General features: G+C 32.1%; 3 protein-coding genes and 1 long non-coding RNA gene across 4 annotated transcripts; 2 read left to right on the top strand and 2 right to left on the bottom strand.

Annotated features, from left to right (window-relative positions):
* Positions 1–408: 408 nt before the first annotated feature.
* LOC139088284 (proton-coupled amino acid transporter-like protein CG1139) lies at positions 409–5,753 on the bottom strand. Its single transcript, XM_070637441.1, has 12 exons — positions 5,595–5,753; positions 5,057–5,158; positions 4,831–4,991; positions 2,880–3,105; positions 2,653–2,821; positions 2,414–2,591; positions 2,251–2,307; positions 2,166–2,192; positions 1,827–2,105; positions 1,701–1,769; positions 1,518–1,633; positions 409–1,454 (listed from the first exon to the last, which is right to left on the bottom strand). The coding sequence occupies exons 2-12, from the start codon at positions 5,128–5,130 to the stop codon at positions 1,395–1,397; spliced, it is 1,416 nt and encodes a 471-aa protein (XP_070493542.1). The 5' UTR covers positions 5,131–5,158; positions 5,595–5,753; the 3' UTR covers positions 409–1,394.
* Positions 5,754–8,062: 2,309 nt separating this feature from the next.
* On the top strand, positions 8,063–8,544 carry LOC139088126 (protein FAM107B). The gene is made up of 2 exons (XM_070637183.1): positions 8,063–8,172; positions 8,283–8,544. The coding sequence occupies exons 1-2, from the start codon at positions 8,063–8,065 to the stop codon at positions 8,542–8,544; spliced, it is 372 nt and encodes a 123-aa protein (XP_070493284.1).
* A 1,363-nt stretch (positions 8,545–9,907) lies between these two features.
* On the top strand, positions 9,908–18,323 carry LanB1 (laminin subunit beta-1). The gene is made up of 18 exons (XM_070637032.1): positions 9,908–9,986; positions 10,774–10,873; positions 10,949–11,011; positions 11,072–11,333; positions 11,403–12,003; positions 12,063–12,147; positions 12,212–12,891; positions 12,950–12,973; positions 13,031–13,438; positions 13,509–13,698; positions 13,966–14,924; positions 14,983–15,079; positions 15,140–16,466; positions 16,527–16,599; positions 16,662–16,730; positions 16,791–16,979; positions 17,044–17,188; positions 17,248–18,323. Exons 2-18 carry the CDS (start codon positions 10,813–10,815, stop codon positions 17,385–17,387), a joined length of 5,373 nt encoding a protein of 1,790 aa, XP_070493133.1. The 5' UTR covers positions 9,908–9,986; positions 10,774–10,812; the 3' UTR covers positions 17,388–18,323.
* Positions 10,227–13,440, bottom strand: LOC139088031 (uncharacterized). The gene is made up of 3 exons (XR_011544185.1): positions 12,697–13,440; positions 11,494–12,641; positions 10,227–11,428 (listed from the first exon to the last, which is right to left on the bottom strand). It is a non-coding gene; the product is annotated as an uncharacterized lncRNA (long non-coding RNA).
* Positions 18,324–18,344: the final 21 nt, after the last annotated feature.

Genomic DNA, 18,344 nt, shown 5'->3' with positions numbered 1-18,344 from the left:
TCGATTCCATGCCAGAGTTACGCAGATCTGATTCCGAATTTTGGATCAATTATCTAACTGACTTGTGTTATTCGCCCCAGGAGCACAATGCGACACCACATTTTTTGAGTCCCAATCATCTGTCACGGTGTCGTCAAGTCCACTTTGCATCTTTTCATTATTACGACAACTCAGCAGTGCTTCAGCGAATACGGTATACTGTTCGGGGCAGAAAAACAAAGCAACATTCAAGTTCACGCGTACTTAATGACAACTTTAGATATTCTACTAGATCATACATTTCTATTCGCGAAAATTGCTATTTATAAAGTACTGCGAATAATGATAAAATTGTGATTACGTAACGACGATAAATTATAGTTATGTCATACGTAGGAAATTTATGAGATAATAATAAGAACGAGCATGTACAATTGTAAAATTGAATAAATTTTTATTGAATTTCTTTTTAAATTTAAAATACTTATTTAATATTATCTTGTTCAGCTTAATTCTATTATTGTCACTATAGCTTAATATAATTCATTGAACTTTCAATTGGAAATATTTTATTGCAAATTATTTTAATCCTTTCATCACGAATAATACCCTAACAGGCATAGATCATGCGTTCATGGTACAGAGACCGGCTTTTTGACTGTTAGGGTTATATGCTGAACATGATGTAAATTTGTTCACCAGGATTGATTTGTTTCTTCCTAATTTAATTAACATTGAATTTATTAATTGATCAGGCATTTACGTTAGTAACCTGGAGCTTATAATTGTTTCCTAATATGATATCTGTCTTTCCTTGTGCATTAAAAAAAGCTACTTAATAACTAAATCATGGCTAATTCAATACAAAAATGTATTGTTGTGGCTTTTATAGAGTTCAGTCGTGATAATTAGGATACAGCACTGTTATACAGCATCAGAACTGAATAATCTATACTGATAACACCTAAATACCAAAACTTATCATAAAACCTATTAAAAGTATAAAATAATCAGTAATTGTATCAGTAATTTTGCTTTAGCGTAATGATATCTAAAATTTGGTCTAGTGAGGATGTATGTATCATATTAATAGTTAACCTTTTTTCGATAGTTAATTGAGTATTTGAATAATCACAAAAATACTTCAACACTGGGAAAAATTCCGGATATAAAATAATAATAATAAGGAATTCATTTTTAGAGTCTAGACTCTAGACGAAGGTTTGCAAAAAAATTTTGGCACCTAATTTGATTTCACATACTTCGTTTGCAGTCACTTTTAAGACATATAGTGATGTCATCAAATATTTTGGTTACCCCAGTGGTCAAAGGACTGGTGAATTTAATTTCAATTTGGTCTTAGCTTATTGGGGACTTAAAATTGGAAATTCATCTCTTCTGGATAAACTTGATGATTAGAAAAATGTGTGGATAATTTCTTTAATACTAGTATAAGTTCCGCTAACTAATCCCACCTGGAAGTAAAATTAGAGTCGTTAGTTCCTGTAGTCACTAAACAGACAGTCTTAAATACTTACAGTGGCAAGAATAATGATTATTGTATTTTTGGTCACCATAATTGCTTTTGAAAAGCCTTCTGTAGTGTTCCAATAGACACATGTCTGGATGATGGCTGGAAAAGCTAGCCCCAAAGCTGTAAAAGAATAAATAGGAATTAGTGAGAAACAGCTCTGTGAATGTATCATGTAACTCGAGTTTACCTGACAGACAAAGTGCTCCGAATAATGAGATGAACAATTCTAAATTAGGAATGGCAATAGCTAATAAAACTGTAAATAGAAATAAGAATTTAAAATTAAGTTTCAGACAATTAAAATTAAACTTACATGTAAGAAAGACCAACATTGTTCGAGTGACGTATTCCCAAAATTGCTTTGATTTCGTAACTTTTTTACTAAGGTGTTCATTCCAAATTATGTCAATAGCTACGTAACATGCTAAGCCATGAGAAATGAAAATTGCAAAGGCTAACATGCCTTGAACTGCTTGCGCTTTTATATCATTGGTTGGTAAGTTTAAGGTTATTGATCCCAATACATCACTTCCATACCTCAAGTATCCGAATAGACCCATACCAACGTACAAGACGACGATGATCACCATGGCTAAAATGAGAGAATTTTGTATATTCCTGATCATTATTGTAATTTATCAATGGATCTTACCATTATTGAGGACACCGAACTTTGAAGCTATGGAAATAAATCAGTTACGTCAAAATGTCTTGAGGAAAAAATAAGATTTTCTTACCAAAAGCTTTTGGAGTCTTCATCTCATTTTCTAACGGTAAAATGACACCAATTGCCTCTATAGGAATTAAAGGAAAATATCAATATGCTGATCATATAATTGTAACATACAGGAGGTTCATACAAGTCGAAGGCCACCAGAATGTCAATAGACTCTAACTCACCTAAAGCAAACAGCACAGTTCCAAAGAATAGTGGAAAGTTTTGAATTTTACCAAACGCTTGTTTATCTTCAACAACAAAAGGCTTCTCAAAAATGAAGTATAGAATAAATCCGAATGAAATAAGCGTGATTGCATTAGCAAATGTGCTAAATGGTGCTAGGAACTTTAGATTTTTTATCTGTAAAAACATTAAGTTTGTCAATTAAGAGTTCATATCCGTTTCAAATATATTCAAATACCCAATTCAGGAATATCAGAGGAACGAGAAGGAACACCATGATCAGCCTGACATCAGTGGCATCATCTGTGTACAAGTCAGTTATTCGCTTAATATTAGATGCTACAAAAACAACATAAACACAGCATGTGCCGAGTTGATATACAACCAAGAACAAGTTCACAACGTATCTATAAATTGAATAATGGATGAGGAAAACAATCGAATAAATAAAGTAATCATACGTACACACTCATCTTTGAAAATTTACGTAAACATTTTGGTCCTTCTAATAAAGCAGCTTCCGTAACGCCTACATAATTCAGACTTGCTACTTTCTTTCTCTTGCACAATTCATATTCTGCTGAAATCAGCTGATGAATGCAGTATGTACACAAGACACCAATGATTATTGTTCCTATTATGCCTGTTACATATCCTGAATCGTTGAATGCATTTGCCATGGCCAAGATTCCTTGAAATAAATAAGAATATTGTCAACAAATTTCACTCGTTTTTTCATGGTTTAATATGAAGGAAAACAATCTCAACTGTACTTCAATATCATCATCATTATGATGAGCGAATGAAAAGCTGAGAGCCTCTCTATGCCGACATATGAATGCATTAATTTGACTTGATTTTACAAGGCATTGTAGATTTTTTAATGAGCAATATAATAAATCTTGATTATTTAGAGCCCGAATAGCAAGAATTAATCGATCAGGAATAGCGCGTGACTCTAAATTGGAGGTGTATACAGTATAAATCCGGTATAATATCAGAATCAAGTCTGCCTGATATCGGACTTTGATTCAATTAACCAACTTGTGCTGTTTAGGAATGCTGTTGAATTTGATTGGTGATAAAATGAACAATTTCAGTAGTTAGCAAGTAGTAAGTGCTTTTTTCATTACGTACAAATTCTCCATGGGATTATGGAAGCAGCTTCGTAATCTCTAGTATCGTAAACTTTTAAGTGAATTTTATAGCCGTAACGACTTTTGTTTTCGTTTATTATGTCTTGAAACTTGCTGTAGCCAAATGAGTGATAATTGATTGTAAACAATACCATTTTGGGTATATCCAGCCTCATCAATTTTGATATATGCGAGATTATTTAAAGTTCATATAAACAAAGAGATTGTCAATTCAAGCATTTTTGGAAATTTAAAATGGAAATAAGATCCTTTCATTTTTGTAAAATTCTTCATGGTTTTGCAGTCTGCAAGGTATACAATGTATGATGATTGGAACCAAATTTGAATATTTTCTGATCGTAGGCATTTAAATTTATGAGTCTGTTTCGACACATATCCATAAAGAATATCTCAAGGATAAACAAAACAGATATGGAACATGAAGCTTGATTTAAAGAATATACAAAATACTGGTATTTTAGTTGATTCTATTGGCAATGAAACTTAATGTTGGCTTAATTTAAGTTTTTTTTCGGCGTTTCTCTGGGTAATTATTGAGGCTTGAAGGATTTTCTTCGATTTTCTACTGTTGAAGCATCGAACCCACGTCGTACGTACGACTTCCGGTCGCATGCCTCTATCATTGAAGTTATTGGTGTTTATTTGTTAATATGGCAAAGTGCCTTAGATCAATTATACATCTTCTGTATTCCCCTTTAACATACGTGCTAACTGATCCAATTAGGATACCAATAAGTATTCTCACTAGGCACCATAAAAGCTCATTGATCATATGCTAGTATGTAGGGACCGCCTTACTACTGCACCCTTAATGAAAAGTCATTACAAGAATCTCATTCCATTATTTACAGCCAGTAAAAATGCATCAAAGGAATTTGGAATTTTCTCAATAAAAATTCAAGAAAAACAGAAAGTTTTAATTATTTTTATGGACGTCATTTAATCACGACTCTAAAGCAAAGCAGCTTTTAATTTCCAGTTCAATATCGAAATTTTATTCACTGCACTACAGCTTAGAGCATGGGTTTCTCCGATAATTTAATGACCGTCATTATTACACGACTTGCATATTAAGAATATTGATTATTGCAAGCCATACCACTACAATACCATGAGTGTAATTGTAACAATTTATAAATAATAAAGTTTATTGACGAAAATGCAATTGTTAATTATTTATAGCTCAATAAAAAATAGGAAGTAAATGAAGTAAATGATTAGTATTAAATTTAAATTTAAAATTAGGAAGAGTCAATTACCTGTTCCTAGACTTCCTTTTAGTAAATGGATGAATGTTTCGAAGTTTGTCGTCGGATGTTCCACCTGTCTATTAAGATATGGATTGTAGTCATCCTGACCTTTTGAGAATTCATCTTTTCCTTTGAGTTCTAATCCAAGTTCTTTTTTCTTGACTGTATATCTTTGGAAAAAAACGTCAGGAATTAGAAAGTTGAACAATTTATTTTGGAATTTAAAATGATTTACTTTATGCTAGGTTCATCACACTCATTAAATGCAGGATTGATGTTTCCTTTTTCTGTTGACATTTGTGTTTTCATGGGAGTTTGTATTATTGCTTATTTATAACTGTAATTAACGAATAATTACAAAATTAATTTTTTAATAATTAACATGCACAAATGTAGATTTTTTAATTTAAAAGCAAGTCACTCATATGATCAGATTAATCAAATATCCGTGCAAAACTTGATCTAACACTGGTTTGTACAAAAATATTTACACAAAAACGCTTTTTAATGTGAGGCATTAAAATTTTTGCACTAAATTAAATTATAACTCCATATATATACTTGTCAATGTCACGATATTAGATTCAGCTAAGGTATGTACTCTACATGTACAGTTTTCTCTCTTATTATTTTTTGCATGAAACTATTAGTCAGGCTAGTCAGTACTTTGCCAAATTTCAAAAACTAGGTAAATATTTGTCAATGTCCTTCAAAATGCACAGAATTAATCAGTCCCAATTGCACAATTTTAGACGTAATAATTAGAATTATACCAGTAATGTATGCCTGAAGCTTTTTCTATGTATCACTATCCTATGCTTTTTTAAAAATATTTATCTCTTTATTCACTGTCCCGTTCTCTTTTTATTTTAGTTCAGCAAGCGTATACGTCTCATTCAACAGCACAATACAAACTGTTAGCAAAATCTTAAAAATTTAATCCGAGAATGCTTTTAATAAAATAATGTGTTGCTTAAAAAAATTGGTGATCACACACGTGATTTATAAATAAACTACAGAAGGTGAACACATACTAGTCAACTACTTAAAGCTTGTTTTCCTACAAAGTTTTGCCGGTCATAATATAAGCGAAGAGAAGAGACATGCAGTTGAAAAAAAAAAAATATTTCTGTACAGAAGCTCAAGTTCAAGTTATCGGAAATGAATATTATTGTGTATTTAGTATGCAGTCAACCTTGATTTTTTTTAGAAAATGCGACAAAATTTAGTAAAAATATGTGAGAGAATAGAAATGATGATGATGATACATTATTTTCTAAATCCGTAACTACTTTTGTTTTTCAACTACCTTAATACCTACATCAAATGTGTGAATTTTCTCTGATCGTTCACTTATCATTTGTTCTTATTAGCGTATGTTATTGCATATACATATTTTTTTGAGAATTCATTCAAGAATTCAAAAGTCATATCAATTGACAAAAGCAATAGAACTTGAGTGAATAATTTGTATCTTTGATTATATTTAATATAGCAAAATTGTCATGATAAGAATGATTTTACCAAGATAATTTATGTTTCCTTCTATCCGACTTTCATCATGGAAATTGTGAAAAACATTCTATACCCAATTTCATCATCTATCGACATGACTGACTTGTAAAGGAATATCAGTATCATTTTCCATTGATTGTAATCGATATTGGATATCCTTTCCTATTTTGGCGTGGAAATTTTTATTAAGGACAGTCTAAATTAGAATTAATTCCGTAAATAAATTCATACAAATTGAGAAGATTCTTTTTTGAAATACCTTTAAATAGCAAACAAGTGTTATTTTTATTAATATAAATCACAGCAGGTAAATCCCACAAGGTGCTTTAGAAAGATTTTCCGCGCACATGGCGCCAACTTTGTTGCTATAAAAAATAACGAACCTAAAAAATTCAAAAATTTCGAATTTCGAAACTGATATTTTGTTCGAAAATGGGAAAGTTGTAATTTTATGACATTTTTATTCACAATTCATAAGCGCATTGGATATAACTCTAGTCAGTTAAACATTTTAGTATTGCTAGATAAAGAAATATATTTAAAATTAAGGTAAAATCAATAAATACTGATAAATTGTGTATGTCATATAGATGTAACTAGGAAGACAGTCAGACAAATGAAACACACAAACAACGCAAAAAACACTTGATTGTAGTTGCATACCCCCAAAAATTTAGATGCATTGAAAATAAATAAATAGAAGAAAAGAAACGACAGAGCGACGAAATTTATTTTAAAGTGACTTTTTGTCAATCTAAATGTAGTATAATTAATATATCTCTTAAGTACAACACAGTGAAAAGGTACTCTTAAAAAAGTTTTATTGATTATTAGTTTCAAGAGATAAGATATAAGATGAATTGAATATTACTTAAGAAAAAAAAAACTAGGATTGAAAATTGTTACATTAAGTGTTATAAGAGCATTTTTTTTATATAACTGGTTATTAAGCCTCATAGTCTGTGATCTATTAAAGATTATTGGAAATTATATTGATTTTCATTAAAGAGCTGTCTGCAAGAAGACAAAAAAAAAATCGAACACAAAAAAAAATATTTATGCAGCAAGTATACATATATTTTGCACTTTTGGAAGTATGACCTTGATGCATACTTTGCATTTCCAGTTGTTTGAGTTCATTCTAAATAAGTAAGCATAAAATTGATTTGTGGCTCTGGTCAAAAAAGAGGAATGCGTGAATAGCAGTGGGGAATTTATGAAAAATTTATTAAATCATTTCCCCAGATGCACTCAATTGTGCTTGTTATTGTTTAAAACAGCTGTCCAACACCTGTAAGCTTTAAATAATTGTTATTTTAGAGATTTTAGCAAGCTTTATTTTAGTAATTAATGTTTTAAGAACAAGTGCAAATTGACAAATTTTGTGAATTTTATCTGTAAGTTACGCTTACCTTTAATTGTTTTTTATAGTCATCAATCAAGTCGGTGGCTGTTTATCATATTTGTCTTTGTGCGTTGCTAACTTAAAATAGATTTTCGGCCAGAGCCTTCTATTTTTTTACAATTTAAACTGCATACCCTATAATTTAATTAACGATATACGATATGTAAAAAATAATAAATTATATGTATATGTGTTATTCGTCCGCAAGCAGCATTTGTGGGAGTCATAATCTAATTAAATTAAATTCTTTTCTATTTATTTACACGATTATTTAGTTTATTATTATATAGAGGGAAAGAAGAATAACAAAAGAACAAAAACATGAATCGTGATGAAGAAGGCCTTATCTTGCCAAAAAAGTTGATAAATCCATGCTTGGAGTCGAGAGATCGTCAAAATTTACATAGGGAATTAATGTTCAACCAGAAAGTGTAAGTTTATTTGCGTTGTTATTTTAATACATTTTTTTTGTTTATTTACTGACTGCCTTACCTACTAACCTTCCTACATTAAAAATTTTGTTTGTTTCAATCTATTTAAGTGGAAAATCTGTGCTCAATCAAAAATCGGAACTTGAAAAGGCTCTGCAACGACAAAAGGAACGTCAATTTATAGCTGCTCATTTTGAAACACAATCAACCCCAACCATACAAACGGAACTGGGAAAAGTAATTACAGAACGTGCTCAAAAACTCGAAAGCTCATCGAAAGACATTGACAGCTCACAAAATAATTCCGAATTCAATGAAGAATATTTAAAAGCTCGAGCCAAGTTAAGAGCTAGTAACAAATTACAAGCGTAATGCATTTTAAAGGAGACAAAGAAGAATCTGCATATTTTTCGATTGATATTTTTTTAGAAAAAATTACCAATGCTTCTCATTTTTTTTTCTGTGCACCTAAAGACTTTGCAACTTATCTTAGATTTATTCCTGTATAAAAGAAAAACTTGTTCTTGCTATATTACATATTGTAAAAAAAAGGAAGATTGTGTCATAACGAATTTATGCAATTTTATGACGTTGTAATTTTAAACGAAGAATCATTAAACGATTAAAAACTCATGGAGATATGTAAGGAGAGAAACAAAAGAAAAAAAAAATATATTTTTGAGAAAAGATATGCATTTAGATTTATGTGATTGAATTTCAAATAATAAAATTGTAAATTGACTTATTGAAAGGAAAAAATTGGGTCTTAATGTCATAATTTCTTTTTAAAGCATTTCATGGAGCAATTTATTGTTTAAAAAGATACATCATCCACTTATTTGTTATGCTGTTTTGAAGATTGCATCATCCGATTATTACTAAATTATTAAAGCTTTAAATCATTTCAGCGCCAAACTCTGAATTTTCTTAATGATTTTTTTCTTTTCTTTCCGATTGTTTAAACAAAAGTTAAGAATTAAATGTATGCGAATGGTGAGCGAGAGAAATTAGAATAACAGCCGAGAAAGAAAAAAAAAGAGATTATGAGAGTGAATTTTAATGTGATCGTAACTAGTCGCTCCGTAAAGTACGATGTAACACTGAGTAATTTGTATAATTTAGTTCCAGTCTAATAAATCTAAAGAAAACGTAATGATTTGGAAAATTTAAATGATTTGATATTTTTGGGTATGAACAGCAACTTGATGATCTATATCAATAATAATAATTGTAGTACCCGATTGGCACACATTGAAATGCGAATGGATATGAACTTGATGAGAACTGGGTAAAAATTAAGTGGGAACTTGGTTAGAACTAATTCGGAACTTGGTTAGAACTAATTCGGAAATTGGTTAGAACTAAGTGGGAACTTGATTAGAATTGAGTTAAAACTTGGTTAGAACTAGATGGGAACTTTAGTTCTAAGTATACTGAAATTGCAACTAGCTGTAACTTAATTCTAAATATCGCTCCACCTCGTCTTCATGACATTAACGTTTCAATATCTGCCAATCAGGATATAATCTTGTTGACAAAAGAGATTAAGAATGTTTCTAGAATGTTAGAACTCTCCCAAAACATGATCATCTGATCGTTCTTAACATGTTTGCAGCATAGCATGATGCGGTGCGAATATGAGGATAGAAACGAACATGAAAAAAGAGCACTCATGAAGCGAAAGGAAGAGAATGAAAAGAATCTGAAATAAACAGAAGACACAGAAGATCTCTTAGTTTGTTTTTGTTCGTGAGTGTGATGAGTCGTAAAAAAACGAGGGGCTAAGACATTTCTTGTAAATTAAGAAAATATTGGTACATATTATTATCAATACTACACATAAAATGATTAAAGTTATCAAAAATTGAAAAAAAGATCGTTAAAATTATCATAGCAATCTATGATCGCTTCTAAATTATTAAAATTAGTAATTTTTACGACATTTTGTTGTAAAATGAATAAAATGGATATCATGTTAAACATTCTTGCTGCGCTATGCTCAAAATTTTCAAAGAGGAAGAAAGAAAAAAAAAATAATATATACATAAGACGAAAAGAACTTCATGAATTTATCAATGTAGAAAGTATATTTTTAGCCAGGCGTTTGTTTTCTTGTCTGTAAACCGATGCTTAAACATAAAAAAATTGCATCTACTGCATTTTATAATATTTCGGATAAGAAACGATCTTAGGAATTTGACTTTGATCATTAGAAGTCCAAAAAATAGTTTAGAAGGAAACATCTAAAATAAGTGCACGAAAGGTTATCAATGATTTATTTTTTGGTCATCTTCTAGTTGTAAAAGCTTATGAAATTTGAATGAATCAATCTGTGTACGTAAGAAATGAAAAACAGAATTAGAAGATCACATACATTATTTTAGAATGTGGCAAAAGTGTAAAAGTTTTACATTCAATAAGACTTTTTTTGATATGGACATTCTCGGGGCCCTCTATATATGAGAGAGAATTATTTTGTTATCAGTTTAGTAGGAATGGAGCGGAAGTTCATGTTTCTTTTTTTCATTTTTACACAAATTTCATTCAGTTATTTTAAATACTTATTATATGTACCAACACATTTGATTATTTCTTTTTTAGATTTGTCTTGTTTAATATAAGTGGGCCATAGAAGTCAAAATGGCCAGTTTTCTAAAAGCTAAAGATGCTTCTCTAATATTTTTGCTCCTATCTTTAATATGTAAGTCTGCTTGACATCGCACCTTAATCCTTAAAAACTGTGCATACTCATCATATCCAATTTTTATCACATTAGATACTATTGTAAGTGCTCAACAAAATCCTAGGATAAGGAATCAAAGACCGGGAATATCAAGAAGTAAGAATTACATTATTTTCATACCTGCATGCAAATGATCTTTAACATAATTATTTTCAGCACGTGTTCAACAAAGACCAAATGTTAGATTACATCCATGTGAACAAAGTAGTTGTTATCCCGCAACTGGAAATTTACTCATTGGAAGAGAGAATAGACTAACTGCTTCTTCCTCTTGTGGAACATCTGAACCAGAAAGATTTTGTATTGTGTCGCATTTGGAAGAGAAAAAGTGCTTCCTCTGCGAGACGAATCAATACACAGAAAATGATCCACAATTAAATCATCGTGTTGGACAAATTATTTACAAATATAAACCCGGGTATGTAAGCGGATGATAAGTAGTTTTTTGAAAATAATTTTTTTTATCGGTCATGCATTGTCGTTACAGAACACTCGACCCAACATGGTGGCAATCTGAAAATGGAAAGGAAAATGTTTCAATTCAATTGGATCTTGAAGCTGAGTTTCACTTTACTCACTTGATTATTGTATTTGCAACATTTCGTCCTGCTGCTATGTTAATTGAACGTTCATATGATTTTGGCAAGACATGGCATGTATACAGATATTTTGCAGCCAATTGTGAAGAATCATTCCCACATGCATTAGTTGAAAGTGAATCAAAGAACATTACGGATGTTGTGTGCGATCATAGATATTCAAGTGTAGAACCATCGAAAAATGGTGAAGTTATTTTCCGTGTACTTCCGCCAAGTATGAATATTGCTAATCCATATGCTGATCACGTACAAAATATGTTGAAAATGACAAATTTGAGAATCAACTTTACTAAGCTGCATACACTTGGAGATACTCTCTTAGATGATCGATCTGAAATTCAAGAAAAGTATTACTACGGTATATCCAATATGGTTGTTCGTGGATCCTGTTCATGTTATGGTCATGCATCTCGTTGCTTGCCTTTGGATGGATTTGAAACACAAAATGACATGGTTCATGGTAGATGTGAATGTACACATCACACTAAGGTATGCTATATCTTCAAAACAGTCAATTCGTCTGTATTAATCTGTTCATTTAACATTAGGGTTTGAATTGCGAATTTTGTGAGGATTTCTTCAATGATTTACCATGGAAGCCAGCTCTTGGAAAGCAGACAAACGCTTGTAAAAGTATGTCATGAAATATCAATTATTCAATCGTATACTTTATTCATTCCTTCATTATTCCCAATAGAATGTAACTGTAATAACCATGCCACAAGTTGTCACTTTGATCAAGCTGTTTATGAACATTCAGGAAGAATAAGTGGTGGTGTTTGCGATAACTGTGAACACAATACGCAAGGTCAACATTGCGAGCAGTGCATACCATTCTTCTATCGTGATCCAAATGAAGACATTCAAAGTCCTTACGCTTGTAAGCCATGTGATTGCGATCCATTAGGTAGTTTGGATGAAGGAATTTGTGACTCAACATCAGAAGAGGATGCAGAAGCTGGAGCTTGTCATTGTAAAACAAATGTTAAAGGACGTCGTTGTGATTATTGCAAAGAAGGATTTTGGAATTTGACAGCAGAAAATCCAGATGGTTGTGAATCATGCACATGTAATATTCTTGGTACAGTTGACAACTTAGGATGTAACTTCTATACTGGAGAATGTACCTGCAAACGCTTAGTAATGGGTAAGGATTGTAACCAGTGCTTGCCAGAAACTTACGGATTATCAGAGAGTCATGATGGATGTACACCATGTAATTGCGATGCCGGTGGTTCATTAGACAATAATTGTGATGTTATTACTGGACAATGTAAATGCAGACCATACATGCAAGGAAGAGATTGTAGTGAACCAAAACAAAATCACTTCATTCCAAAACTCCATATTATCACAGAAGCCGAAGGATCAAATACGGTAAGGTCTATATATTTCAACTATCAAGTGCCTTACTAACTTAATTATATCCTTACAGGTTTGCGAAAGTGGATCATCATACGTAAGTTAACTATTCTAATTTCCCTATACTTAATACTCAAAAATATTCATTCTGCAGAACTGCTCAATTGTCATTAGAGAACAATATTCCGACAGACCATCATGGACTGGACCAGGATTTTTGAAAGTATATGAAGGCGGTGATCTTAGTTTTACTGTTGATGGAATTCCAAAAACAATGAATTACGATGTATTGCTCCGATATGCTCCTCAACAACGAGGTAGCTGGGAAGATGTTCGAGTAAGCTTAGTGCGACCTGATGGAATGAGTCAGGGTAGTGAATGCTACAATGTAAATCCATTAGAGGAACAAGAAATGTCACTTCGATTGAATGATTATGATACAAGAGCAATTGCATTAGCAGATCTTTGCCTAGAAGAAGGAAGAACGTACAAATTTTTGTTCACATTTAATCGCCAAAGCGCCTATGAACCAAATCCAAAGGCACAGATTTTAATCGATTCGGTAACAACCTAAATGTTTTTTGAGATTAAGCAGTCAATTAATTTTACATGATTTAATTTTTTATAAATAGCTTACATTGATACCACGAATTGATGTGACATCAGTCTTCACTGGGTCACAAATTGCCAATACCCGTGCAGATGACTATCAATATTACAGATGTAATGAATCTTATTATGATATTACATATGAAGCTGCTTTAGACAAGTGCAAAGATTTATGGGACATGACAGCAACTTACGTATTTAATGGTGCTACTCGTAAGTATCAATTAACGTCGATATTTTGATTTGAAACTTCTTATCTTATCTCTCCCAAAAAATTCTATTAATTAATCACACAAAAGGAAGACATAAACATTTTTCTGAAAATGAGAAATCTCAAATATTATTATATATTTTTGCTAATAGTGTATATTAATCATATTAATCTCGTAGTTTATTCCTTTCCTAATGATCAAAGTGAATAATAAGAAGAACAACCAAAAATTCTCAATATTAATCCATACAAACTTAATTATTTTCTAGCTTGTGACTGTAATCCAACGGGTTCAATCAGTAAGCAGTGCGAAAAGAATGGAGGACATTGTACTTGTAAGAAAGATGTTATTGGACGACAGTGTGATCGTTGTGCACCAGGACATTATGGATTCTCACCAAATGGATGTCAAGCTTGTGATTGTGACAGTACTGGTGCTAAAGATAATGAATGCGACTTAATAACTGGACAGTGTAATTGTCAGGCAAATACTTATGGTCAAAAGTGTAATCAATGTCAAATTGGATATTTCGGTTTCCCTAACTGTCAACAATGTATTTGTAATGGACATGCACAAGCTTGTGATTCTGAAGGTGTTTGCATAAACTGTCAAGACTATACAACTGGACCAAATTGTGATCGCTGTATCGAAGGATATTACGGTGATCCATTACTTGGTAGTGAAATTGGCTGCAGACCATGTAGATGTCCAGATACAATTGCATCAGGCCATACACATGCATCTCAATGTGCTCTTATTCCAAGCACAAATGATGTAATTTGTTATTGTGAACCAGGATATACAGGAGCTAAGTGTGATGTTTGTGACAATAACTACTTTGGAAATCCAGAAAAACCTGGCGGTTCTTGCAATTCATGTAATTGTACAGGCAACATTGATCTTCATCAACCAGGAAATTGTGATGCAAAATCAGGAAAATGTTTGAAATGTTTGTATGACACAGATGGTGATAATTGTGAATATTGTCGTGATGGTTTCTATGGTGATGCTGCAAGACAAGATTGTAGAACATGTGAATGTGATGTATTAGGAACTCAACCAGGACAACATTGTGATCGTTTCACAGGACAGTGCCCATGTTTACCAAATGTAGTTGGTATGCGTTGTGATCAATGTTTAGATAATCATTGGAAGATTGCCAGTGGTGAAGGATGTGAGGCATGTAACTGTGATGAAGTTGGTGCATATAGCGAACAGTGTAATCCGGTATGAGATACAATTTAGAAAGTAATGAACTCAAAAACTAATGAATATATTTTTATAGTTTGATGGTCAATGTCAATGTAGACCTGGCTTTGGTGGAAGAGCTTGCGATCAGTGTGAAGCAAACTTCTGGGGAGATCCGAATGTTGAATGCAAAGGTAAAATATTGTTAAATGAATAATAAGCATCAATAAATTTCTATTTATTATTTTCTGTAGCTTGCGATTGTAACACTTACGGTTCATCAAAATATCAATGTGACCGTGAAACCGGACAATGTTCATGTATTAAAGGTATTGGCGGTTACAAGTGTGATCAATGTGCAAGAGGTTATTTGGGCGAGGCTCCATACTGTGCACCTTGCGGCGAATGTTTCGATAATTGGGATGATATTCTTACTAACTTGAAACATGAAACTGATGAGATTATTGAGAAAGCAAAGAAAATCAAGACACAAGGTGCGACTGGTGCTTATACTAAAGAGTTTGAAGATATTGAAAAGAAAATCGAAAAGATTCGAGGTATATTGAGCAACACAGTAGTTAGTACACGAGACATCAAGAAGATAAATGAAAAGATTGACAAATTACGTAAACGTCTAGAAGATTCTGAACAGAAACTCAAAGAAACAGATACAGTTTTAGATAAATTGAATGAGGAAATGAACTTAGCAGGAGCTGAAATCACAAATCTTGAAGAGAAGAGCGATAAAATTAAAGCACTTGCAAATGCATTGAAAGAAAATGCAACAACACTCCAGGAGGCAAACATTGAGGGAGCATTAAACCTTACTCGAGATGCTTACTCTCGTGTTCAAGGATTGTCATCAATTTATGGAGAAATTACTGATTTAAATTCAGAAGCTGACAGACAATGTAAGCGAATTGAGAGTCTTATAACCCGTCAAACGGAAACGGAAGGAGTTTTAGCTACAAATGAGAAACAAATTGAAGATCTTCAAAAGGGTTTGGATGAACTTAATGCTGAAATTCCTGATTTGAATGAGCAAATTTGTGACAAGCGAGGTGATCCTTGTGATTCATTGTGCGGTGGTGCTGGATGCAATAAATGTGGTGGAATTTCTTGCGAAAAGGGTGCTTTAACAAAGGCAGAAACTGCATTGAACTACGCCAAAGACACTGAGAAGATAATCAGGGAAAAAGAACAACAAGCCGATGAACTTATTAGATCAGTTTCACATGCTAAAACAGAAGCTGTTGAGGCTTACAAGAAAGCAAAGGAAACGTTTGATAAAGTTGAACAAACATTCAATAACACAGAATCTATGTTGGACGAAGGTCGTGGATTAATTACCACATTAACGAATATTCTATCGAATAATACTGCATCACCAGCAGAAATCAAAGAAATTGCTGAAGGTGTCTTGAAACTCGATTTACATTTGGATCCTGAAGAGATTAAACATTTGGCAAACGATATCGATAAGACTGTAGCAGAACTAGAAAATGTTGAGACTATCATTGAAAATACACAACATGACTTGGAAATGGTTGAGAAGCTTAAGATGGATGCTGTTGAAGCACAGTAAGGCTTAACATTTTTTCAATAATTTTTACAAAAATAACAATTTTTTATCGTTAACAGGAAGAGAGCAAGTGATGTTTTGAAACGTGCCATGGAAGTCAACAAAGCACTTGAAGAAGCAGAAACAGCACAGGTAATTTTTAATAAAATGAAGACGTGAATTTGAACACACATAAATCACGATTTTTTTCGCAGAACGCAGCAAGAGATGCCATTAAAAAGGCTAATGATGATATTGCCTCAGCCAAGAGTGATTTGGAAGATGTGAGTATTGAATTGGAGTTTAATAAACAAAACTTGATTGATTTATTGGAACATTATTAGATAAACAATGATGCTGAAAATGCCAAGAGCAATGTTGATGAGACAGCAGCAGCCGTTGACAACTTACAGACTAAATTAAGCAAGCTTCAAAAGAAATTCATCAAAAATACACACGATGCTAAGGAAGTTAAGAGTCAGGCAGATGTTGCTAAGGAACTATCAACTGTAACTAATGAAAAAGCCAATAAGGTATGGAAATCAGTTAGATCACTGTAAGATCAATTCCCAAATAAATTGTTTATTCCTTATAAAGCTCAAAGATCAATACAAAGAGGCCAACGATAAATTGAATTCAAAGGCGCAGTCTACAAAATATGCTCGAGATAAGGCTCAACAATTACTTCAACGAGCATTTAAAATCACAGTCGATACAAACGGCAAATTGAAAGAACTCAAAGGTAAATTTTTTGACAATTTGTACTTATGCCTTAATACTAATGATGTCTTTTTGTAACAGAAATGGTCAATATAACATCGTCAAATGATGCTGAACTGTCAGAAATGGAGCAAAAAATATTGAGACTTAATGGAGAAATTGATGCTTATATTCAACGTATAAGAGATCATGCTGATCGTTACCGAACATGTACTTCCTAAAAAAGAAGCTAATCAATTGTTGAACAAATGATTAGCTCAAATTACAACACAGAGACAATTATTTATGAATAAATTTCCTATGTTCATATTTTTTGAAAGTTCAATAGACTTGCCAGTGCCAAATTCTTAAATTATAAGACATCATCGTAAAGGAATCATAACTAAATTTTTTAAAAAATTTCATTGTAATTGAAATAGCCTTAATTAGTGATATAAAATGTAGTACCATTGATGCAACAATTAGTTTAAAGGATTTTTTTTATACTTGAACTCAAGATACATATGAGAATCACCGATATTTTTGCCATATATATAATATGTTGATAAAGTGTGACAAAATATTTTTAAATAATAATTTTACGAATAATCAAGGAGTGACGATGAAGTTCCTATTGCCATAAATTTCTCATGAAAACCTCAGTGTCCCTAACAGACAATGAGCATACTTACTTTTATGAAGGTACTCATGATGATACTCACGTAAATGAATGTGATCATGACTATACTCACCTCAATGAGCGTAGTCATGAGTATACTCACCTTAATGAGCGTGATCTATACTCACCTTAATGAGCGTATACATGAGTATACTCACCTAAATGAGCGTGGACATGAGTATACTCACCAAATCGAGCTTGCTCATGACCATATTCAGCTGAATGAGCGTACTCATGAGTATACTCACTTAAATGTACATGATCATGACTATTCTCAGCTGAATGAGCGTAGTCATGACTATACTCACATAAATGAGCGTAGTCATGAGTAAATTCACCTATATGAGCATGCACATGACTATACTCACCTAAATGAGCTTGCTCATGAGCATGCTTAATTAATATTATTCTACGAGCCTACTCATGCTCCTTGTCTGTTCGGGTAGTGGTTAAAAAATAAAATAAATTAAAATAAAATCTACAAAATCTTTAAACCAAATCCACTTGTTTTATTTAATGA

The sequence above is a fragment of the Chironomus tepperi genome, unplaced genomic scaffold (assembly GCF_022539635.2).
Source record: "Chironomus tepperi strain 1889 unplaced genomic scaffold, CSIRO-AGI_Ctep_v1 contig_161, whole genome shotgun sequence".
Taxonomy (NCBI): Eukaryota; Metazoa; Arthropoda; class Insecta; order Diptera; family Chironomidae; genus Chironomus; species Chironomus tepperi.
Note: the sequence above shows the minus strand (reverse complement) of the source record. Positions and strands in the feature narration are given on the sequence as shown.

Coding starts and splice junctions, on each gene's coding strand:
- LOC139088284 (XM_070637441.1), bottom strand. CDS start 5,130: ATGAAAACACAAATGTCAACAGAAAAAGGAAACATCAATCCTGCATTT. Junction 3,106..4,830: donor AAAAGGAAGTCTAGGAACAG/GTAATTGACTCT, acceptor ATTTATTTCAAG/GAATCTTGGCCATGGCAAAT. Junction 2,193..2,250: donor GAAGACTCCAAAAGCTTTTG/GTAAGAAAATCT, acceptor TTATTTCCATAG/CTTCAAAGTTCGGTGTCCTC.
- LOC139088126 (XM_070637183.1), top strand. CDS start 8,063: ATGAATCGTGATGAAGAAGGCCTTATCTTGCCAAAAAAGTTGATAAAT. Junction 8,173..8,282: donor TTAATGTTCAACCAGAAAGT/GTAAGTTTATTT, acceptor AATCTATTTAAG/TGGAAAATCTGTGCTCAATC.
- LanB1 (XM_070637032.1), top strand. CDS start 10,813: ATGGCCAGTTTTCTAAAAGCTAAAGATGCTTCTCTAATATTTTTGCTC. Junction 12,148..12,211: donor GCAGACAAACGCTTGTAAAA/GTATGTCATGAA, acceptor TATTCCCAATAG/AATGTAACTGTAATAACCAT. Junction 16,980..17,043: donor CTAATGAAAAAGCCAATAAG/GTATGGAAATCA, acceptor TTCCTTATAAAG/CTCAAAGATCAATACAAAGA.